This window comes from Sceloporus occidentalis, unplaced genomic scaffold (assembly GCF_023333645.1).
Source record: "Sceloporus occidentalis isolate IW3139 unplaced genomic scaffold, rSceOcc1.0.p SCAF_2, whole genome shotgun sequence".
In the NCBI taxonomy this organism is placed as follows: domain Eukaryota; kingdom Metazoa; phylum Chordata; class Lepidosauria; order Squamata; family Phrynosomatidae; genus Sceloporus; species Sceloporus occidentalis.
This window is the reverse complement of record NW_028316982.1, coordinates 222,531,064-222,556,806: the sequence shown is the minus strand read 5'-3', so window position 1 is coordinate 222,556,806 and position 25,743 is coordinate 222,531,064. Positions and strand designations below refer to the sequence as shown.

The window sequence follows — 25,743 nt, the reverse complement described above, 5'->3', positions numbered from 1 at the left end:
TTTCATTTAAACAGTATAAAATTATATTGAAAATTCAAGAGTTAAAACACAGCATGCATCCCAATAAGAAGCCTCCCTGAGAATGATTACATATTGAAAGCCTGCTTGAATAAAATTGCCTTTGCCTGCCTGGGAAAGGAAAGCAGGGAATTCCTGAAAGAAGGAGCAGCTACTGAGAAGGCTCTCAATCTTTTTTTTTCTCTTTCTCTTAACAAAACAGCTACCTGAGAGTAACATCAGTTAAATGAATGTGCCTTGTTTAACTAGTTAGCAGCTTTGGGGGCTTCAAGCAGGAATCTTCTTCAGCCTCTTCTCAAAATGACAGGCATTGAATTTGCAAACTTTCTGCATGCAAAAAGCTATTACTGAGCTAAGGGTCTTCCCCATAGAAAAGAAAGCAAAGCAAAGCAAAAGAAGCAAAAAGAAACAATCAGTAATAACAACAAAGACTGACAAAGTGGTGTCACTATGGCAAGATGTTGTTGTTGATGATGATGATGCTACTAATAGCCAGAACTCTGTATGAGCTATTTAGTTAAGTATACTTCACGAATTTTCTCCTGCTCCCTCCAAACTTGACAGAAACTTCATTCACCTGTGCTCCAATCACTGGAGATGGGGAGGGGGAGTTATGATCATGAATATGAAACAGTTATAGCTGAGTAAATCTAGGTAATTGTTCCAAATTCATGACCTCTACTTAGTCTCCATTTTTATACTATATTGTCACAATTGTAACTCGCCACCCCTCCCCTACTTTACGGACACCAGTTTCATGCAGACAAGGTCTATTCTGCTGGAGATCAGAACATGGATGAATGACATTTCTTCTAGGTTTTGGGACATCAGACAAGGAGAGGTTACTTATATATAACTTGACAAATAAGTAGCTGATACAGAATTCTAGGCAATAGTAACAATACAGCAATTGCATATATGACCCTGGCATTTAAACAGTTACAATCACAACAAGAATTTAGAATTAATTTAATTACTAATGCATATTTATTTTGAAATCAATCACTCTTTCTTCTTTTTGTGCTTGAATTGTACCTAACCTCCTTTCCAGAGATAGATGACTGGTCTTGAAATTTTCCAGCAAGCTGTGCCACAGATGGACTTGCTGACTTCTCTGTCACCATATTGGTCTCTGATGACTTTTCCTGTGGGGGAAAAAGAAAAGAAACTGTAAGGAAAATATATATTTAAATTATTTTAGTTGTAAATTACCATGTACAGTGATGACATTATATAAATAACAACAACAACAACAAAACAACAACAAACAAAAATTTACCAGTGTATGAGAAATATGGAAAACACAAGAAGGAAGGTTAAATATTATTATAAAAAGTATCAGAAAGCATCTCATTTTCTTGCTTATGAGCGAAATTGCCCTCTGTACCCATTTTCCTTATTCATGAATCCATTTTCAAACCAAGCATCCATGGTTTGAAAATATTATTTTTTTTTTATAAATTCCAAAAAGCAAACCTTGATTTTGCCATTTTATATAAGGGATATAATTTTACTATCCATTGTATTTAATGAGACTTGAACATCCACAGATTTTGGTATCCACAGGGGGTCCTGTGGATGCCAAGGGCCCACTGTATCTCTTATTGTAAGAGTGGTGTAGCCAGGTATGTAGCCAGGATTTTAGGAAGTGGGGGGTCCAGACTAAGTGCCACCATTATATTGGGGCTTGGGTGAGGTGGCGCAGCAGCACGCACCATTCATTTTTCTAATGGAAGGGTGGGGTCCGGACCCCAAGAACCCCCCCCCCCCCGGCTACATCCCTGGTGTAGCTCAGGTTCAGAGCTGAACTGGCCATACATTTTTTTGGATGGTTTGCATAGAACTGGGGATTGGCTCTGCATCATCCAGACTGATCGTTGTGGGAATGGGGAGAGGATGTTTTATTTGGGCCATGGGGGCAGGGCTTCCTTTTCTGAAAAATTTTAAGCAGAAGCTGGATGGCCATTTGTTGGGGGTGCTTTGATTGTGTCTTTTTGCATGGCAGGGTGTTGGACTTGATAGCCCTTCCAAATCTATAATTCTATGGTTATAACTCTTATATTTGCTGTGTTCTAATTCCTTTGGTAACTTTGCTTGCTCTTTTTCTTTCTATGCCTAAACTCTATTTCTAAATGCTCAACTGAAATGTTAAGTCAATGCAATGCCAGAAATTTGGGACTGAAGGAAAATTTCATTCGGGAAGGCAATGCTCTCATTTTGTAGCTACAGCTTGGAATGTATGGTGTTTTGCATTGAATTGATTTCTTGAACTATTTTATCATTAGTCACCAATGCAGGTGGTATGCACAACAAAAAGACTGAACTTACACACAACTAGTTAAATCAAATGACTCATGAATTAATTAGCCACCATCTCCCATGTACCAAGAAGACCTCGGTAGTTAATCTGTTGGTAAATGGCACTCCCAGAAAATAAAAATAACTAGTTATATCTAACAAGTTATGTGCTGAGTTCTTTTTCTGTTCCCCCAATGAGATTTAACAAGTAAATTTTCTGGTTATCAGCACCCACTCTTCCTCTGGTGCAATTAATGAGAGGTTTTGCCATGCCATTTATTGCAAGGGGTGTCTGAAGTGGAGGAGGAGGAGGACTGGGGAGCACTGAGGATGTTATAAAGTGGAGATGAGGGAGAGTGAAGTTGCCCCTGAATACAAAACATGTGCTGTACTGCTGATTTTTGCAAACCACAATTTTTGATTTTAAGTGAAAGGGGAAGTGAAGGATGAGATTATTTAGAAGTACAGGAAAAGTTCTGCAATTGCTGAGAGGCATTCAAAATATTTCTGGTGAAAAATTCTCCATGCGGTATTTCACCAGATGATCTTTGTTGTTACTGACTGCTGGTTCACTTCAGTATTGCACTGGAACAGTATTGCAGGTGTGGTGGGAACTTTCTCATACTGTTGAACTGGAATTCCTCACAATTCCCAACTGATGGGAATTGCAGTTAAATATCATCTGGCTAGCCTGACAATTCTTACCCACCCTTTAAAATCCAGACAAGCAATCATACTGTTTGAATAGTGAGCAAACAGCATATATGTTTCTGTAGGTAAGTGAAGGTAGAAAGAAGAGAAGCACGGATCAGTCACAAAAACTTAACTGTACTAGAGTTTGGTCTCATGCTTTAGAACAGTCTTACTCAAACTGGAAGTTTCAAAATGCATTACACTAAAATCGTACCATGCCCAGCCATCAGACTGTAGATCTTGTAGCTTAATTTTTCTGGAAAATATCACGCTAAGGAAGTTAATTAAAAACTTTTAAAAACAGTTCTTTTGAAGTAAACAATAACAAAATGTTCCACTAGGGGGCAACAGCAAACCAGCAATTCTGTGTACATCTCTTGGTTTCTTAAGCTATTTAATTAATGTAATTAAACAAACAAAAACCAGCTTCATTTATATACCGCTTCATACTGAACTAATAGTGTCTAGGCAGTTTACAACTGTAAGCTAATTGCCCCAACATCTGGGTACTCATTTTAGCGACCTCGCTCTGAAGGATGCAACCCTGAGTCATGTTTGAGCCTTTTAACAGCAACACAATGAAATTCAGACCCTCTGAACGTTAGCAACAAATCAGTACAAGGGCAAAAGTGATGTTTTGAATTTGAACCAGTGCTCAAGTCACTGGGTGAGGGAACAGGCTCTCAATTTAATTCACAGGCACAATCCCTAATATCCTCCAGTTTTTCCAAAATCTTTTAAGCAAATAGTTAAGGAAGGTACTGCAAAAAGATAAGGGAACAGAGTCATTCTGGATTTCCTGTAATTCAACCATTGTTTAAAACTGACAGGGTGCATGTGAGTTGTTTGCAAGGAGAACTGGCAGACAGTGGTGCATTAAATATTCTGGATATCACGGTCTTATGAACCCCCCCTTTTAATTGTCTTAAGTCTTACTTCATTTGCTTCAAAATGTGATGACCCAGCCCAGCAGCCCAGCAGAATTGAGAAACCCTGGCCTTTTGCCCCAAGTCTTGCCCTGATGGCACAACTGTTGCCAGGAAGTGGACGGATTAAACAACTCATACCCACACACCGTTTTCTCCTGCATTAGATGGGAACTCTTGTGTGTTTCCCTCACAACATCTATTTCCTTGCATACTGTTCTTGAAGTTCAGTCCTTTTATCTGCAGGACACAGCTAGAGTGCCATTCTAAGATTAGACTAAAGCAGTAGTTCTTAACCTGTAATCCACGAACCCCCAGGGGCCATGATATCCTCACAGGGGCCCCATGAAAACCCGAATGCTGCTCAGCTCACCTTTTCTCTACAGTGGAATGAACACATAATAATAATAATAATAATAATAATAATAATAATAATAATAATATGACAGGAGCCAAGGAAAGGCTGGCTGGGTTTGTACATTACCATCCAGTCCACTTCAGCTGCAAACTGGTGGGAGGAAACAAGAGTAAACTCCTTCCTCCCCTTCCAGCACCGCTGAGTCAAGATGTAATGGATGGTGTAATTGTTAATGGTTCAGTATTCAGGTATTATTATTACTACTACTATTAGGGTAATAACTCTTGAGTTAAATCTGGGGGACAACAGCAACAAAGGATATTCAAAGAGGATATCTGGTAAAGAAAAAGTTGAGAACCACTGGATTAGAATAAATTGGCAATGGGCCGTGGACTGAAAGATTGGCGGCTAGAGAGACCCAGATTATCTCATCTAATTTAATCTTTTATATTTTTAGAAATATGTATTTTAAATTATACCTACATTGCAAAATTACTTCTGCCTTCCCATTTTGTGTCAGTGTGGGAAGGGAATGACAAGGCATATATTGCATCTTTCTGTGCTCAGAAATAACTGAGGCTGAGGCAGCTAAGGCACTGAAAGTAGGAGTGTTCTTTCTCTCCTCAAAGCAGGAGTTATAGCACATAAACTACTAGACAGTACTAAGCCAGTAAATGTATTATTATGACTTCATTCTAGCATTACAAAATTCTAGATAGAACCTTTGGAATTGGGAGATTCCCAAGCATTCTGAGCAGTGGAATCCACTGGGCTTCCAGTAACAAAGAAGAATCCAGGAGTTTTGAGACTATAACTCCCAGAATCCACCACCCAGCACTGGCCATGTTCAGCCAGAGATTCTGAGAGCTGTACTCCAAAAAAGTGGTTTACCCAAGCCCTGCTCAGTAAGCATACTGAATTTGCATGTCACGTACAAATATGGTCTCAGAGCAAGAATATTTTAATTAATTAGTGTTATCCAGCATGGCGTACAGGTTTTTGTGGGACTACTACTGTGGAGACCAGGGGTTGAATCTACACTGAGCCATGAAACCCACTGGGTAACCTTGGGCAAGTCACACACTCACAGCCTCAGAGGACGGCAACGGCAAACCTCCTCTGGACAAATCTTGTCAAGAAAACTCCATGATAGATTGTCTTGTCAAGAAAACTCCATAACAGGGTGACCTTATGGTCACCCTAAGTTGGAAACTACTTGAAAGCATGAAACAACAACAAAGTGTTATCATATACTACTTCAGTTTTAGCAGCAGACAGGAGGCAAGTACTAAAGGGACAAATAAGTAAAAATAGCTGATGAAAAACTCAGGCACAGAGGTCGATAGTTCTGAATAAAAACAGTGAAGCAGCAGAGCTTCTATTCAGATTGTTAACTCTCTTCATTTTCCAAAAGAATATGGGCTGAAGCAGAGCAGAGGTTACTGAGGAAGTGGGTGTGTGATGCTTGCAAGTGTCTGTAGATTATGTCCCTAGAAGGAAATTCCACAATGGCTGTTCTGATTGGGAGCACAGGAGTAGGCTAGACCCTCTACGCAAGAAAGAGTACATCTGAAGATTTGAATAAACAAATTGCTGCAGTTCTAAGTACACTGACCTCCCAAGTGAGCATCCTTTCTCTGCATACTGGCTCAACTTTATTTCCCCCTCTCTCCCCATCATGGCATTTGGCACACTAGTAAACTTCTTAATAAGGAGGAAATTGTGACATTTTTCTGTATAGGAGGTTGTGAATCTGTTTCTCTTGGTAATTATGAAGAAATAGCTGCAAACATCTGGAATTTAAAATGACTGTGACCTTCCTGTGGATTGGGGACAGATTTATTCAGGCCTCCAGATGTTAGAATTTATGTCCCTGCAGCCTAGGCAGCATAGCAAATGCTGGGGATGCTAGGAGCTGCAGTCAAACAACAGCTGGAAAGTATGTGATTTCCACCCTACTCTAGGTATATTTTTTCTGTGGTCACACCTGTATTGCATAGTTTACTCCAGCAAGGACTGGGACAAGCACTGTTCTGAAACCATACACATTCCATCAAGATAGGCAATCCTACTAGGGCTTTAGGATCCTGGATAACATAAAGGTTTGGATTTTCATCTCTCTATATTACTATTGTTGCATAAAACATTTAATCCAAATGTCACAATAAGTCTTGTAGGAGTTTAGGGCAGCAGGGAAATGTGTGTACTTTGGTTTGGCGGGTTCTTTGGGCAAAATGTGTTTAGTAACATTTCTCCTCTATTAAGTGGTCCACTTGCTCTCCTTCTGCCTTTGTCTCTAATATGGACAGTTCTCAAAAGAGAAATGGCAGATAGGTGAGCAAGCAGTAGTTTCTTTTGTCTCACCTCATTGTAACTACTGGTAGTCTTCATCAACTGGGCATGAGGCTATGGCAAGAAGAGAAGCAACACAGCCATGCCTTGCAGTGATCTGCTGGGAACTACCTGCAGAGATGTGGGTTCTCACTGATGACACTGACCTCTAATATAAACTCTAATAGGAACCCTAAATATCTTCAAAAGTAATAGCATCAGAAATCTATCAACTGAGGTGGCAGAGAGGTTATTTTAATAAATTCCATAATAAATATGACAATTAATTGCAACCAAGATAGCATGGACCAGTATACATGAAGAAAAAGGTTGCTGAGCAAAGCTAAAAGCAGAATAAAGGGAAGGGGGCCATCTGTTTATGATACACACTAGGAAAGAAAGAGGCACATTGAGTTTACATTACTGAAATGTGATATCTAGTCTGATAGTACTCTATCAAGATTATCAAGCAGGGGGAAATTAGGGAACAAAAAGGCATACTCCCGGCAAAGTTGCACAATTGCTCTGATGATTTTCAGACAATGTTTTGCTTGTCTAGGACTTAACCCATGAAGATCCATGAATGCTTCAGCAACAAACAATTCCCAGGATTTCTCCATGAATTGTTTGTTGTTGGAGCATTCCTGGATCTTCATGGTTTAAGTCCTGAATAAGCGTGATGTGTCTGAAAGTCTTTAGTGTGATCGTGCAACTTTGCAGGGAGTATGCCTTTTACACTTGGCTTCCCCCCCCCCCCCCATCTGATAATCTCCTATGAGATTGTATTGATTGTTACATTGCATTCTCTGTCTGCAGTGTTTAAAGCATAACAAAATAGGCTACAGCCTAATTGTTACAACTCTAAAGTAAAAATAATTTATACTAGACTGTGTAAATTGGGGGAGCTACTGAGAAAAATGACCACTATCCTATTCTATCTTGGGTATGACCCAATAGCAAATCCTACAGACTAAGACCAGGGATTAGTCGGGTGCTGGGCCTCATTTAAACCAGAGACAGGGAGAATCCACAACTGTCAGAAAACAGTGTCAAGGCTGAACGATCCAGTTCTGCCACAGATTGATGCAAAGTGAGTGAGGAGGATATGATGCTACAGCTAAACATCAATCCAAGGTCTAATCCATCAAGTTCTGAACAACAAACATGCAAGGGAATTGTCCAGATAAGGCTTCTGAATCTAAAGGTTAGTAGCCAGAGAGACAGGTTTATAATCCAAAAACTGAGGTTTATGTTGCTAGGCTGGTTGCGTTCTGGCTTTCTCTACTCATAGCAAATCCTACCTTTTCCTTGCAGCCAGACACTTAGCCTGGACACTTCCAACCATACTCATGACTTCAGTCAGCATTGTTTCTTGTGGACTCAGAGAACATCCAGCCTCCTTTTTGAATTCTGGAGCTGAATTGTCTCTCTGAAGGGATGCACTCCCAGATAACCCCAAGAGTCCTTAGTCTTCAGAGGCAGTCTGGTTCTAGAAGATCAAAATCCTACTTGCTGCTGGAGTTTCCTGACAGAACTAGGACAGATCCATAACCTGGCTCTTGTCCTACATTTTAACACCACAATATTGCAAATGTAACTGTAATGTGAAACTGTGGGGAGCTTAATTCTCTGGAACAAAACGAAGAGTGGAACAAACATTGAAGAAGATCCATGGTTCTCCACTGCAGATGCAACAGTTTGCTTTGCTAGCAGTGGCAAATGTGGAGGTAGAAGATATGGCACCCAGCCTGTCTAAATGTACAAAATGAGACAAGAATAAGGAAGATGGTAGCCAAGATATTTCTACTAAAGAATGAGGACACTTTTTGAGAAATTTTCTCAGCTGCATAAAGACTAGGCTATAGCAGTACCCCCTTTAGATGCAGAACTTCCTACTTGGACTGTAAAAACCTCTGATATAGAATAATCCGCTAATGAAATCTTAATTTTAAGTCCAATGCATGAAGAAAGATAGGTGAATTAGAAGATATGAACATAGATTTTCAAGCTAAGATTTATGATATTGAAAACAAAGGTAAAATATAGAACATCAAACTGCACTGGCTGATACAGAAAGTAGAAAATAGTCATCTCATTGCAAAGGTGACGTTGTTCTGAGTAGGTGCATAGAGATCTCAAAACAGAGGCTTAACAAAGGACATGATAAAGAGATTTGCATGGTATCACTGAAAACTGACTCTGAATGTGAAACAATTTGAGTAGTTGGAATGTAATAGACTAAAAGCCTCAGCATTCCAAGATTTGCTGGCTGACAATCTACATAAAAGGAGATTGGTGAGACCATTTGCAGAAGAACATAGGAAATCTATTAACAAATACAAGTGGGGGGGGGGGGTCCTTCTCAAAATAATTGCTTATTATAACAGAAGATATCTTAATATCTTGCTGATATCTGTGAAACCCTCAACATTGGGGTCCTAATTGAAACACAGTGTACAGACAGAGCAGCCACAAAAAGGTCCTTTAACTAGAGCCATTTGGAATACAGGAGCGGGGGGAAAAGATGGCAGTATAAAATGGAGACATCTAGCTAACTGTATAAAGAAAGTTTACTTGTGCCATTCTGTTTGCTGAGAAAATGTTATTTGCCCAAGGTTACTTAGGCCTTGTCTACACAGGTCAGTTAAATAAGTTTCCCCCACAACCTCACCACAACTTGTCTACATGATGCTGGGCCAAATCCCCAATTCGAGTGCAAGAATGTCTTCATGATGTGAGGCTAGTTCCGCACTGAATCCACCCTTTTCCTGCCCAAACTGTTCAAAATAACTCACCTTTGGCTCTGTATTTTGCAAAAAAATCTGGAGTGATCCATAGCTGTTTACACATGCATCCTGCTGTGCCATTCAGCACCGTGACTGCTGGTGTGAGTTGCGCCCTCTGAGGTCATAACAAGGCACCCAGCCATGTGATCAATGCTGAACATCTCATACTTGACCTCAGAGGGGTCAACTAGGGCCAGTAGTGGTAGCACAGTGGAACACATGTGTAGCCAGCCGCCCAGTGTTGCTACCAAGTGCAGAGGAAATGGGGGGAATTTGGGACAGCTCTAGGGCCAGAATATACTGGGAGCAGCCTGGAGTATTCTGGCCAGTATAGATAAGCCACCAGTGGGTCTAGATGACTGAGCAGAGATTCAAACCTCGTTCTTTAGAGTCCTAGTTCAATGCTTAAACCACTATGCCATGCTGGTTCAGTTACATGCTGTAATAACTAAAAATAGTAGATTATATTTTCAAAAATTATTGAGAATCCCACTGGTGCATGATGCTAGCATTTCCACTCCCCCCCCCCCCCACTTCTAGGTTAGTACAGTAGTGGCAAGAGAAGGCAAACAAAAGCTACCAACTCCAAGCAATATGTTTCTCCAGTACCTTATTTCATGGCCACAGTACCCACAACCTTTTTGCACCTGCTGCCAATGCCTAGACAGTGCAGTGAGCTACCAGGGTTCCAGTCACTGCCTTCTACATTAAGTACTGTTTCCTGAGCAAATGCATAATCATTCCCTACAGGACAATTCTCTAGATCATCTATCACACATCATCATCATCATCATCACTGCCACCTATTTTAATGTGGTGGTGAAATTCAATAAGGCAACACTACTTGAGAAACAGAATTCAGTATTGTCCAATAGGATAAGGAGTTTCAGGATTTCCTCGTAACACAGCTCCTGTTTCTCCAAGTAATCAAATGATTAATGTTAATTGATAAGGACTGCTGTGTTCAAATGTAGATAAACCAGCGGTAATGCTTGTGTTTGAAAATACTTTATGAAGTTGTGAAAGATAAAAATTTGCTCTAGAAACAGTAGAAACAAAATTTAGACCTGAACTACTTTGCTTTTCTCAGTTGAATGAAAGGAAACATCTGTGAACAGCATGAAACTATGATGACGTAAATATTGCCAGCTTTTCTTTGAAAAGAATGGTCTATAAAGTTTTGAATAATGGACAGTATTTCAAATTTAGAAGAATCTTTCCTTCTGTCCCCTTGCTTCTGTGACCTTGTAGCCTGGGCAGTACAGCAGTACAGAATAGAATTACACTGTGTTGAAATTCCTATGACAGCCACCAGTTCAGAAATAGAACTCAGTCAGGGAGAAACCCACCCTCTCAGTAATTTTTCCCAGAAGGGTAAATTTGAGCAAAGTAAGAGTGGATTGGTTTAGAAGAGGTAATTTGTTCAGGGGGCTTTAAGATTGTTCAGCTGTATAGCACATGAAATGGAATATACCGAAGCATTAAGATATTTCAAAGAAAGAGAGAGCGAGAGCGAGAGAGAGAGAGAGAGAGAGAGAGAAAGGATGAGAATGGGAATGGGAATGTTATGCCATGCAAACTCATACATCTAAAACAGATCAGGCCAGGAAAAGCCTTATATAGTTTAGTTTTGCAGTAGAAGTTTTTTTGGCTAGTGTTTAGTTTTGTAGATTTAGATTTATAGGATGTTTTCCTGCCTCTCTTCTGTCCATGGTATGCAAGGAGCAAGTGGCCTCTTTTCTCTAAATACTGTCTGTAGGGATTAGTGAAGTTGGCAGAGTTTTTGTGAATAATCAGAGATGGAAACATGGATCCTTTTCATTGGAAATATTACTCACCAGTATTTTTATGTTGTTTTTTTAATTAAAATCTTATTTTTATCTGTTGTGAGCTGCTCAGAGCACCTTATTTTGAGAAATATTGAAGAGACAAGAGAAAAATATTATGTAAATAAAGTGACTTCCTAGAGTAAAAGTGTACAAAGCATGCCTCATTTCATAAATAGGAAATAATGAGTGTTTGGGAAGCCAAGGGGAATTAACTAACAGGATGTACAGACCGGTATTTTTGGCCGGCAACAGGGCAGAGTGGGGGCATGGTGTCCGTACAACACACGCCCTTACTCCACCCTCTGTTGGCATGTTGCCATGCGCCACACCACACGGCAGGTGGCATCATGGCACTTCTCTGGTGCTGTGTCCAGATGACACAGTGCCAAAGGAGTGCAGAAAAGCTATGGTGGCAGCAGTTATAGTGCCCTTTCCATGGTGCTAGAGCCACTTTTTGAAGCTCCTTTTTGTGCCATGGAAAGGCCAGATCAGGGCCGTGATGTGCGGTTGCTGTGGCTCTGATCTAGTACTCTGTACATACCCTAAGATAATATAAAGTTCAAATTTATGTTAGGATTAAAAACTCAAACATACTTGGAAATAAATAAATGTAAGAAGTAAGACTTACCTCCTAATAAACACAGTTAGGATGGAACTGGGAATGTAGATTCAAGTTTTAGTCCCATATACAGTTAGAACCATAGAATCATAGAGTTGGAAGAGACCACAAGGCCCATCCAGTCCAACCTCCTGCCATGCAGGAAATCTAAATCAAAGCACCCCCAAAAGATGGCTATCCAGCCTCTGTTTAAAGACCTCCAAGGAAGGAGATTCCACTACACTCTGATGGAGTTTGTTCCACTCTCGAACAGCCCTCAATGTCAGCTTGCATCCATTGCTCCGGGTCCTAGTCTCTGGAGCAGCAGAAAACAAGTTAGTTCCCTCCTCAATATGACATCCCTTCAAATATTTAAACAGTGCTATCATATCACCCCTTCTCTTCTCCAGGCTAAACATCCCCAGCTCCCTAAGTCGTTCCTCATAGGGCATGGTTTCCAGACCCTTCACCATTTTAGTTGCTCTCCTTTGGACAAGCTCCAATTTTTCTGCATACTGGCTCCAACTATTACTTCCCTTGATTTAGGCACTATACTTCTATTGAAGCAACCTAAAATTGCATTGGCCTTGCTAGCTGCCACATCACACTGTTGATTCATGTTCAACTTGTGGTCTACTTGGACTCCCAGATCGCTTTCACACGTAGTTTCATTCAGCCAGGTGTCGCCCATCCTATATCTGTGCATTTCATTTTTCCGCCTAAGTGCAGTACCTTACATTTCTCTGTGTTGAATTTCATTTTGTTAGCTTTGGCCCAGCTTTCTAATCTATTAAGGTCATTTTGAATTTTGATCCTGTCCTCTGGGGTATTAGCTACTCCTCCTAATTTTGTGTCACCTGCAAATTTGATAAGTATGCCCCCAATTCTGTCATCCAAGTCATTGATAAAGATGTTGAATAACACTGGGCCCAGGACAGAGCCCTGTGGGACCCCACTGGTCACTTCTCTCCAGGATGAAAAAGAGCCATTGGTGAGCACCCTTTGGGTTTGACCAGTCAATCAATTACAAATCCATGTAATAGTTGCCTGGTCTAGCCCACATTTCACTAGCTTGTTTGCAAGAATGTCATGGGGAACCCTGTCAAAAGCCTTACTGAAATCAAGATATACTATATCCACAGCATTCCCTTCATCTATCAAGCTGGTAATTTTATCACAAAAAGAGATTAGATTTGTCTGGCAAGTCTTCTTTCTCTGAAACCCGTGTTGACTTTTTGTGATTATGGCATTGCTTTCTAGATGTTCACAGATTATCTGTTTAATGGTCTGCTCTAAAATCTTTCCTGGTATTGATGTCAGACTGACTGGACGATAATTGTTGGGTTCCTCTTTTTTTCCCTTTTTGAAGATGGGGACAACATTTGCCCTCCTCCATTCTGCTGGCACTTCTCCTGTTCTCCAGGAGTTCTCAAAGATTATTGCCAATGGCTCCGATATTACATTTGCCAGTTCTTTTACTTGACAGTAAGTCACATTTTCCTTTATAGATTGTACTTCTGAGTAGATAATGCACATGTTGGAACAATTTCCTAAATGTTTATGTATTCTGCTAGAACAAATTGCTTCCCAAAAGTTGTCACTAATGCTTGCATACCTGTCAGGGATTGCATTCTTCTTCTTTGGATTTAGTTGAACTATATTCCTCCTGGCCTCTAGCCAAATTTTGGCCATGCTTTTCATCAGCCCCAAATATTTCTTCTTATTACTTGATCAAGTGCCTGATCAAGACTTCTGGAAAACTGACAGATAATCTGCATAAGGATATCTGTATTACTACTCAACAACTATTATCAACCACCGTTAAGGTAATGATTACTCTTTATACTTCATTTCCCCATTTTTGCATCCCTCCACTGATTCCTCAGTCATACATCCATTCAAAACACCTACTCAGGTATGTGTATAATAATCTGCTAAATGAAATAAAAATCTTGCTTTTTATTAAAGCCTTCAAGCCAAACTGATTTTTCCCAGGCTGCACATGTATTATAGTTATATTGTTCAAGATTGTTTTAACTGTTTTTCAATAGTCTGTTTTTAAATTGAGAGACTATTTAATATATTTGTAATCTTTTAAACCTTCTGTAATTATTTATTGTTTTAAGTTAATTTTATTGTAAGCCACACTGCAATCTTTGGATAAATGGCAGGATTTAAACATTTAAAGAAAGTAGATGCCAAGTGGTGGAGGACTGGCTAAGAGCAGAGACAGGGAACTTTTGCTCTTACATATATTTTTGATTTCAACTCCCAGAAGATCCAGCTAGCATTGCCAGTGGTGTGAGGTAATGGAAATTGTAGCCCCAGTGTCTGATGAAGCAAAGGTTCTCCAGCCCAAACATAAAGGAACAGCAGTAATGGAGTATAGGAGATGAACCAATTAACTAGGACTAAAAAACAACAACAATGTACAGTTGTCCCTCCTAATTCGCGAACTCGGCATTCCCGAATTTGGTTATTCACAGGGTCTCTCCTGATCCCTCCGATGCCTGGAACTGCTGATCCATGCATTGGAGGAGGACAGGGGAGATAGGCACAAGATTTTCTCCTCCCCTCTGATGCCTGGAACAGGGTTATCTGTACAATTTTCACATTCGTGAGGGTCCTTCACTCCTAACCCCTGTGAATACGGAGGGACGACTGTAGTGGATGGAGTCAGTTGAATCAGAAGTTGGAAAATTCCTTAAATGATGAATGAGTAACTCCAGAGGCAGGAATAAGGAAGAAGCTGAGACCACACTGATGACAAATTGCATACTGAGGGTACTGAACTCCAGCTAGAAGAAAGACTGGAAATAAAGCCATCTGAACCAGCCTGTTAGTAAACTGGGATGCAATCTAGCAGGGAAATTATTAGTGTTAATTTTGCTGCTTGAGGTGAAGAATGAATGACTCAGGCCAGTTCCGCACGGGTGTAAAGTACGTCCCCAGGATGTACTAGGGTTAGGAAAGTCTTTCATTCCAAGTAGAAATGTTTATTGGACTGGAAGTTCACTCGTTCCTCAACACCAGTGATGAGAAAATGTCCTTCATCATATCTGAAGGCAGCAGGCTGATGCAGAAGGTGCAGGAAAAGCATCCTGATGCTGCTTCCCAGCATTTTGCAGGCAGAAGCATTCTGCCTATAGGCAGAGCTGACCCTGCAAACTGGCTTAAGCTTTGTGTCATGGCGTGAAACTACAGCCACTGCATAGCTCCACACAGTAGCAGCCATGCAAGACTCTGAAGGCTTTGGGGAGGAAGGAGACTTTGGAGCTCCATGTGGTAGCTGCCAGTTTGACTCTAAAAACTTGGGGGCTTGCAGGGATCTGGCTGGATGGCGGGGATAAAGGTAGTTCTCCCCCACACACATACTAGGTGACACCCACTTTAGGCACACCATTAGCTCCACTTTTTCTATAAACAAACCTTGGGACTGCGCACATGTGGGCAAGAAGAACTGACAAAAGAGCAGGCCCATAATTAAATTAATGGAACTTGTCTGTAATTTGCAAGGCTTGCATCAGTTCTTCCTACAGAGATTTGCATGTTTACAGTTTATCCAATCCATAAAGTAAGTAGTGGCTTCTTTTATTGTTTTTGAAATATCTCTTTAAAGGAACAGGAATTAATAGCAATATTAAATTTTACAAACAATACATTGAAGTAAACAAAAATACGTTTCTCTGGATTTTTTGGTCCGTACCTGTACTTAGCTGCTGCAAGGATGAAGGATAACAGGAAATGAAAGGCTCTAACAATGTACAGAATTTTAAAAGGGGTAAACAAAACTGTATTTTAAGTTATCGTTTTTAAGGGAAAGTATTGGTATAATATAAAGGTTCACAGTTAATATAGATTCAAGTTCTCAAAAGTTCTATTAAAATCCAGGACTGACTAAATCCTAGGATAGTAGTATATAATTGTGTACACTGCAGATTATAGTTTCCAAAAAATGTAAAGAATGAAACTATTTACATGTAATGTAAAAAAGGGAAAAAACAATCAGGGTTAGACTGGCCTGGCTTGCAACTTGTGATGGATTTACTGAAACTGATATGTGATAGGGCAATTTTGTGAAAGAGATAGATAATAGCAAATTGGCCATAACAACAATAAATTCAAAAACATTTGTATACAGAAAATGTTTTAAGTATGCATTAAGCATATACACTAAGAGTACACTTTATTTTAAGGACTGTTATAACACATTTTGGCATTTGCTGCATTTTATACAGTATATTTTATCTGAGTAACTTTTGTGATGTTTTCCCTAAGATTACAAATTATATATAATTTCTTATCTGCGTGACAGGGAAATAAGATGAGGATGATAATCCAAAATGCAATGCATTTTAGCATTTGGTCTGAAATGAGTCCAGTAGTCAGAACCAGCTACACAACCATTCCAAGTGGTCATTTGATGTGGGCTATTTTTAGGGACAGCATGCTGTGTACTACATTGTGACCACTTTGCCTTAGGGGAAATAGTGGTAACTCTTCCAGAAAAGAACACAATAGCAAGCAGTGGTCCTGAAAGAGTGTGTGTAAATATATAAAGTTAGAAATACTCGAGCCTTGGGACTGTCTAAGTTCCTGCTGCACAGGACAAATAGTATCGCTGGCTTCCTTCCTTTCTTCCTTCCACAGCAGGCAACAGCTGTTGTAAACACTGACCTCAGATGTCTGGATCATGGTATTCTCCACCCCCTGAGATATCTCCAATACTGTCCTTCCAATCCTAATGCATGTTTAAAGCTCACTGGTAGTTCAGCCATGTGAAGAAAGCATGAATATCTGTAAAATATCTGAAACGATGTCATGTAGAAGATGGAGTGAGCTTGTTTGCTGCTGCTCTATAAACTAGAAAATGAACCAATGCATTCAAATTCCAAGAAAAGAGATTCTACCTTTACTGTAAGAAGTAAGAACTGTTCATCAATATAGGGAGTGGGGATTCTTCTTCTTTGAGTTTGGATGGGCATCTTTTTTTGCTGTAGTTATTCCTGCATGGCAGAAGGTTTGAGTAGATGGCCTTTGTGGCCTCTTCCAGTTCAAAGATTCTATGAATAAATACCCAAAATAGCCTTAGGGTAGCACACACTTGGCAAATCCAGGTAGAAGCACACACTTTCATCCTTCCAAGTTTAATTATATTACTTCCTGTATTTTAAAAAATTGCAAATCCAATTTTGTCACCATTAAAAATGAGCATGGAATTTATCTTCCTGTCTGGGAAATCATATCGCTTGCCAGCTTTCCTATGGATAAACAAAGTTTCATCTGCAGATTGGCTGACAATGCTCCATTTGATGAGGAACTAGAACAACAGAATAATGTCACATACATGATAGGCCTTTTCCAGCAGGCTCTGTGTGATGCCTATAATTAGGGTTGCCATAAGTCAGGACCTCCAAACCGGGACAAATGTAGGACAAATGTAGGATAACATTTTCAAATGTAGGACACATTTTTAAAAATTGGAGGACACATGAAAAATATTTGTGATTTTTTTTTAAAAAATGTTAATATAAATGCATGTTTCTTAGGCATGATCAAAATGGAGGACATTTTGGCATTATTTCTAGACAGATAAAAATAATATAAAATAAAAAAGGTTGTTTATTTTTAATAATAAAAATAAAAATAAAATATAAAGGAAGGGTTGTTTATTTTTAAGAATAAAAAATAATTAAAAAATAAAAGAAATAAGGCAGAGCCGAAGTGGCCACTCACCTCTCCACTTCTTCCTCCTCAGCACCATTTGGAAATGGCGCTCTCCCCTCCCCCTGGCCCAGAGGCCTACCCTCATTGGTCCTCCTCTCTGCCTCCTCCTCCTCCTCCTCCTAGTCCTCCTCCTCCAAAGCTCTTTGGCACTGGCAATGGCACACTGGGGCTGGAAACAGCCCCACCCCTGCTCTTCAGCCATTGGCCAGCCAGCCAAAGGGGACAAACTCCCCCTTTCCAGCCCCTTGCGCGGGCACGCTAGCAGGACAGCGCGCACTGTTGCAGCCGTGCGGGGCTAGAAAAGAGGAGCTTGTCCCCTTTGGCTGGCTGGCTGGCTGGCTGGCCAAAGAGGACGAGCTCCTCTTTTCTAGCCCCGCGCACAGGCGCGCTAGCGGGGCAAGCACACATTGTTGCCTGCCCAGGCAAGTGCCGCGTGGCACAGTCAGGCAGAGGAGGGCAGTGCTGCCGAGGAGGAGGAGGTGGGTGGCCGCTGGCTGCACGCATTAGTGGTCGCGGCAATGGCCGCATGAGCGGGCCCGGTGGCCGGGCACAAAGCCGGGATTTTAGACAAACCGGGCCGGGGTGGGGCGGGGTCCTCCAAAAGCAGGATTGTCCCGGGGGCCGCTGGGATATGGCATCCCTACCTATAATGCATTGGCAAGCAAAATGAGCATGCATGTATGAGCTCCTTCACCAGGGCTTCCAGCATGGCCAGCCACACTTCAAAAATGTGTGTCCTTTCTTTTAACTGAAAAAAGCTGTTTGTGCCCTCTATTTAAGGGACAGTTTTGCCAGGTGTAGACCTGAGCTGTTGTAGTCTTAGGAGAGTCTCTGTCACCCAAAAAGTGGATTGTAATGTGTAGGTCACTTCTCAGGAGTTTATCAGACAAGGGAAATTGGAAGTATAATCCAATAGCAATCCAAACGCAATCATGGGGTTTAACGTTATTGCGTGATAGACTACCAAACGCAATTTTGGGCAATGGCAAGCTATTTTTAGGCAATGGGAGGTCAGTTCGAATGCAATTCGAATTCACGTAAATTCGCTGAACTAGCTAATTCATGTGAATGTGTTCTGGCCCCACTTTCTTTTCATTCGAAATTAAGCGAAATTCCTCACATGTGATAAACTCTGAAGTGTCTCGCTTTGCTGATACTTTGGGCTTCAAATGTGAAGTTATTTCTTTTTGTCATGGGAAAAACAGATTGTGATACATTTAAACTATTCTCAAAGAGCATTGTGTTCTGAGATCTTTCACAATAAGATGCTTCTACAAGCTATTGCTTTCATTTTTCTGCAGCAACTTGTCTCCCATGATCTCAGCGTACTTTTAAACATCAATTTTCACCACTCCCTCCACCCTTTCCTTACCCCATGAGGCTAGTTAATGAGGTAAGGGAAAGCAGAATTGGCCCATACAACAAAAAGATTTGTTTTCTCTTCAAATAACTTCTGTAATTCAAGCAGAATTCTTAAATAGAATACTTTTTAAATTCCTACATAGAGCCATTTTGCAGAGTACTGTACTTGTTCATATTTGCATTTATGTATGAGCTCAGGAACATTTTTTGTGTGATGTAGCAATGGTTTTTCAAGTGTCTCTTTGGGATTTAACCACTGGCTGAAGTCCCTGGATCTATATTTTAATTTCTCCTAATAACTGCTGGACTTGTTGAATCCTGACCTCCAAGTTTAATGGTTTAATAGATACAAGAATTTAATATGTCAGTCTTCTGAACCTGGAGCCTGCCATTTGTTTTGGACTATAGTCCCCATAATCCTCATCTGAATGGCTAATGACAGATCATGGGAGCTGAAAAAAGCCAGTTGGTACATGCCAGATAGATGGAGCTTATTATAAGTGCTGGTCAATTTCTTATAATAAAAATTGACCATGATTATTTACTATTTGTAGTCCTGTTCAAGACCTACAAATTTAAAAATAAGTGCTTGTATATGACACAACATTTATGGGAGGAACACTATATTAATTTATATCCTAATTATAAGATGCACCCATACCATAGAGTCATAGAATCGTAAAGTTGGAAGAGACCGCAAGGGCCATCCAGTCCAACCCCCTGCCATGCAGGAACTCTCAATCAAAGCATCCCTGACAGATGGCCATCAAGCCTCTGTTTAAAGACCTCCAGAGAAGGAGACTCCACTACACTCCGAGGGAGTGTGTCCTCTATCAAACAGCACTTACTGTCAGGAAGTTCCTCCTAATGTTGAGCTGGAAACTTTTCTGGTAGCTTGCATCCACTGTTCCAGGTTCTGTTCTCTGGAGCATCAGAAAACAAGCTTGCTGCCTCCTGAATATGACATCCCTTCAAATATTTAAACAGGGCTATCATATCACCTCTTAACCTTCTCTTTTCCAGGCTAAACATCCCCAGCTCCCTGAGTCTTTCCTCATAGGGCATGGTTTCCAGACCCTTCACCATTTTAGTCACCCTCCTTTGGATACGCTCCAGTTTCTCAATGTCCTTTTCAGTCTTTATAGAGTCTGTCCCCCTTTTCTCTCATTATTTGGCATTTTAGTACCTAATGGAAATGTCAGTATGATGTGGTATTGAGAGGATGCCATGCCGTTATCATGCCTCAGTACTGTGTAGCCAGGGTACCCATGTTCATCCATCCCTGTTTACCATACAGGGTGAAGGACTCCTATGAGCACAAAGTATAGGTTTATTCCGATTCCCCAGACCCTCTACATATATGCTTCTGATTTGTCAGATTTTGTAGTTTGGTTTTCACATCACTTTGGATTTCAGTATTCTCAGAGGAAATTAGAACTGTCAATTTATAATTGCTGCCTATTGACATTTGACGCTTACTACCAAGTGAATTACAGACTTTAAAATGACAATGGCAACCTTGATATCATAAGACCTATCTCCTCACCAGAAGCCTGCCAAATCTGTGATCTGATGAATGTAAATCATGAGCTACCTATTATGCACTGACTGGGCTTTGATAAGCTTTCTGTTTTGGCAGGTTGAGGCAGGAAGCATAAACAGGAAGTTCATGCATATATAGATACAAGTAGCACTTTGCAACCAAATGTTAACATGTGTGGAGTGCTCCGCATCAGGTTCATGACTAGCCAGTCATACCTTCATCCAGTTTATTCGATTTAATTCCTCAGCCATGGAAACTCACTGGGTAGCCTTGGGCAAATCACACTTTCTCAGCCTCAGAGGAAGGCAAGGGCATATCTTGCCAAGAAAATCCTATGCTACGTCCACATTAGGATCATTACCATAAGTTGGAATTGTCTTGAAGGCACAAAACAACAGCAACTCACTATTTCCCACTCTTGAGAATCAGTCTTTGATCATACTCAGTCCTGATTGAGCTGTTCTTCCCCTTTCCATGGTTTTTTTGCCCCACTTTGGGGATATTAGTGATTTTGCAGTCCTTTGGTTTCCACCAAGCCTGCAAATACCTCCTTTATCATGCATGGATAGTAGAGTTTGCATATGTGTAGGCTTATGCGCATGCACACACACACACACACACACCTACTGTAGACTGCCAGTAATTGCCTTTCTCAGTATTGTTTACTGTTCCTGGCAGAAATCCACCAAAGTCTCAAACCAAATTCTTTTCAAGCATTACTACATGAAGTCTTTTTCAAGTGGAGCTCCCAGAAATTAAACCTGAAACAATCTGCATACAAAGCATGTGCTCTCTCATTTACTTATGGCCTCATCTCTATTATTGGACCCTTGGGAGTCACCTGGAAAATGCATTTGTACATTTAGATACAGGAGATGGCATAACATCTAATGGAATGGTATGATCTTTTTTTCTCTACAGGAAACATTTAATACCCACATCTCAGATCTGTGTGAAACTGCTTAGGGAAACTGCTTAGTCTATTATTTTAAAGCATTAAACCTCGAAAAACTTAAATTGATGAGTCAATAGCTTAAGCTTTAAGTAATGCAGTTAAAGCTACCGTTGACAAGATGGTTTGCATTGAAAAGAATTTACAAAATCTATATGTGTAATAGTTCCATTAAAGCTGCTTCACACTTTGATACATCAACACACACTGACCACAATGTGTTTTGCTACTCCATGTGTGGCACACACAAGAAAACCACAGCCAACCTTGGGTCTTTTATGAGTCTAATATCATGATATAGGTTTAGAACATGTTCCCCTCATATTTGCACTTCAGATGTTTTGGAATACAGTTTTAAGTATAAGGTCATCAGGCAAAATGTTACAAGCAACCACAATTTGCTCTGTTGGGGCATCAGGAACTCTTTCTGGTTGCCTTTTTGTCCAAATAATTGCTCCAAGCCATTAATTCATCCTGATGTAGGATCCTTGTTTCATAACAAACCAGTCTGCTGTTACTTCAACAAAACAGCCAATTATGGTTTGCTGCAAATGAGGGACAGACAGAAGATTGTTATCTTCTTTTCCTTGGTCTCAAAGGAAGTTGTGAAGAATAAACATGTATGTGTAAAACCTACCATGCAATCACAGTTGATGATCTGAACTGAGGGCACTGCTACACTGCAGAAATAATGCAGTTTGACACCGCTTTAACTGCCCATGGATCAATGCTATGGAATCCTGGGATTTGTGGTCACAGGAGTTCTGTTCCATAGATGGTCAGCCTGCTGATACTGAAGGCTCGCAATAGCTCATATTCTGTAGCAATGAGCCATGGCAGTTAAAGCGGTGTCAAACTGTATTAATTCTGCAGTGTAGATGCAGCCTTAGACAATGTATGAAGAGACGCTTAATTCTGGAATCTCACTGCACCAGTTTATTAAAAGACAACGGTCTTCTTTCTATACCTCAGAGATAATCCCACAAATTACAAACCAAGAATTTATCTTCTTTATATACTAAAAACTATTGTGGCAAGTAGAATAAGTGGTCACAGTACAGTACATGAAGGAGGAACAGATACAACTTTTAAATGCACAAAGATCATAATTTGCCAGTCTATCAGAATTAATTGAAAGTACTAATCCATTTTATAAAATTGATTGTATTTTGCATAAATATAGTACAGTATTCCTAAAAAAAATCCCACTGCAAAGCATTTTTAATACACTTTAAGAAGTTGTGAGATAGAATGAAAATGGTTTTTCAATGGTCAGCTAGTCAAGAGAGAACAAACAAAGAATTAAAGATTAATAGCAACTTTTCATTATGACGAAACATGGACAGTCATATGTTTCCATGGAGTTCTGTTGAGACTCTTCTATTTTATAAGTTCTCTAAAGCTATGAAGAATGAAGGGTACAATACAATGAAGGGAAAACTAAAAAATGAAGTGCAAAAACACTGATGGGCTTATCCAAATTCTATGGCAATATGATGATAACTGACTTCAGGGCCAGTAGGTTCAAAAGCAATGCAAAGCAGGGTGAATAGGGCTGTTTTATTTGTGAGTACAGTCCAGAAAATGGTTAGTGCAGATGGATAGTTGTGAAGTTAAAGGCAGATGAATAGTTGTTGGAAATATAAGCCCCAAACACATTTAAATGGCATACCCTCCAACATTTCAAAGATGAAAACTGGGACATGTGATCCAAGCAACATCAGTATGTGATCAAGAGGACCAAAGTTATTAATGAGGAAGAATACAAAAGGTAGGAGAAGTTGCAGCAGTTTGCTTTTGCCTGAATTAAGTTAGCAGTCACTGAGAACAAAGATGGAAAGTAGATGGAAGTGAGATAAACTGGGACATTTTAAAAGCAGCTTTAAAATGGGATACAGAGGATTAATTGGGATTGTTCCTGCCAAATTGGGCCTGTTGGGGAATATGCAGTGTTCTGCTTTCATCAATTATTGGTAGTGGTTAATTTATAGATGCCATGCCAATCTAACCTGCTATGCAAAATCTTTTTTTAAAATCTAAATGGTATGAATCAGGCAAGAAAACATCATCAACTAAATTACTTCCAGAAACTAATCCAAATGAAGTATTTCAACACCATCTGCACATTATTTCTTCCTGCTGCTCTAATGTTGATTTTGGGAAACATCTAAAATATGTATTGGGTGTAACCATCTCTAATCAAGCCAAAATAGTTTGGAGTTGCATGAAAGCTCATTAAAGTGGCTCCCATAAGGGGAAGTGAAAGTGTCGTTTTCCGTTGTCTCTATGCCTTAATCCTAGATCTGCAGAAAACTATTTTTATCATTGCACCTGGCAAGGTTATATAGGTCAACATCTTCTGGCCAGTTTTATCAAATGTAGCTCACGTATGTTATTTGATGAGAACATTTTTTATTTTAAGTTCACAACACCACAAAACTCTTATTCTAGATAAGAGTCTGTATCCTTTACCTTTCTATAATAATTATCCACTTGAGGAGTGGGATCTAAAGCAACAAGCTCCCAAGTTTATATATCTGAAATGTATTTTTTATATGGCTTAACTGAGGAAATTTCTTTCATTATTGACCAAGAAGTCAAATCTACAAGTTTATCCTTGTCAGCTACAGAAATCTAGAAATACTTTACCGTATTTATTGTGGGCTGAGAATCTTCAAAAGATTTGTGTTATATTTTAAACTCTTTTCATTAAGGTTAAATTTTATTTTATTTTTTTCACATGAATACACAAGTTTGAAAGGTTTTAATATATATAACACTACTACTGTTGACAAACCATAAGATAGGGCAAAAGATTCCATGAGTACTAAATCATAGGGGAAACTGGAAAGGAATTAGTTTCTACTGGGGAAAAAAAATCAGGGGAAAATAAAAATATAATTACTCTGAAGTAATGGAGGTGAAGTGTATCCCTCCCGATGTTCTTGAATTGCAACTCTTATCAGTTCTAGCCAGCAAACCCAATGGTTAAGAGTACTGTGGGAGCTGCACTCCAAGAGTAACTGGAGTACCATTCTTTGCCCACCCCTGCTCTAAACCCTGTAGTGACATCTTGTAATATAATATCTGAATCTAATATTCTAGATCTAGAATGTTATGATTGCCCCAAACCAAATAAGTATCCACCTTTACCTCTCTACTCTTCTCTCTTTCCTGATGAGCTCTGGCACATATATAGGAAAAGGGAACTGAGAAAACTGTGCTTCTGTTCTGATGGCCTAGATGTGGCCACTGTTTATTCAAACTGTGTAAGCTGTTTTTGTGCATGTGATTCTCTGCACAGTAATTAATATCTTGTGATCTGATTTGCTGCCAGCCCCAAAATAATAAAAAAAGATTTTGCTTTTAGAAATTGTACTTCACATAAAAAAAAAAAAGATATATCTAAGTTTATACACACACACACAGTATGTTCTCTGGAAAAGAATCTGCAAGATATATCTTTTGAGAGAGAGATTACAATGAAAGGATGAAAAAGGCCAAATGCAATCAGTCTTCTGAAACTTCAATATGCAATTTGATTTGCAACTGTTTTCTTCTCAAATAATAGTTCATAATGGATGTAACACATCTTGAAATTGATTCTTCTGGGAGTGATCATGTTTTGCTTAGCTATTTGTCTTTGCTGGTTTGGGTGAGAACTTCCAGCCCTTCCTTTATGTACTTTTTCTTAAGGACAAGGCTGGGAATCATGTATCCCTGATCTTTCCACATTGAACTGTGATTCCTAGCATCTGTAACTAGCATAGCTATTGGTGAAAAATGCTGAAGAGCTGATATCCAATAACACCTGGAGGGCTACACTATTTCCGCCTTGCTTTAGGGTGTGATAGATTACAGACAGAGAGAAATTAGAGGTCTTTCCAAATGATAGATCAAGGCCCATCTTTTCTTTTTGCAATTTGTTTTTCAAACATAGTAGCACAATATCTTGACTGGGCAGTGTGCATTTTAACCAGTGTGTGTGTGTGTGTGTGTGTGTGTGTAGCTTCCCTTTGCCTAGTACCCTTTCCCCCCTTTTAATAACAAACATGCATGATATCTTAGAATTAGGTGCTCTACCTTGAAAATTTTTACAACAACCCCAGGTGAAAGGCTTACAACATGGCAACACATATCACCAAGGGAGAGTAGAAGGTCCATTTAGCCACTTAAGAAAAGATCAAACTAAATAAATACTTTCATACTAGGGTTATGGAGGCAATGGAACAAGAAAGATGTGTAACCTGTGAAGAATTAATCTGTTTTTAGAAACCTTTAAAAACAATCACAACATGTTATAGCCACAAAGCCAGAGCTGG

The 25,743-nt window shown here is 39.8% G+C and overlaps 1 protein-coding gene across 1 annotated transcript in view; it reads right to left on the bottom strand.

Annotated features, from left to right (window-relative positions):
• Nucleotides 1–25,743, bottom strand: part of RCSD1 (RCSD domain containing 1) — a 40,897-nt gene that overhangs the window by 13,549 nt on the left and 1,605 nt on the right. The window contains exon 2 of the mRNA XM_089512253.1: nt 1,059–1,163. Coding sequence (XP_089368379.1) covers nt 1,059–1,163 — 105 coding nt within the window. The remainder of the gene's footprint in view (nt 1–1,058; nt 1,164–25,743) is intronic.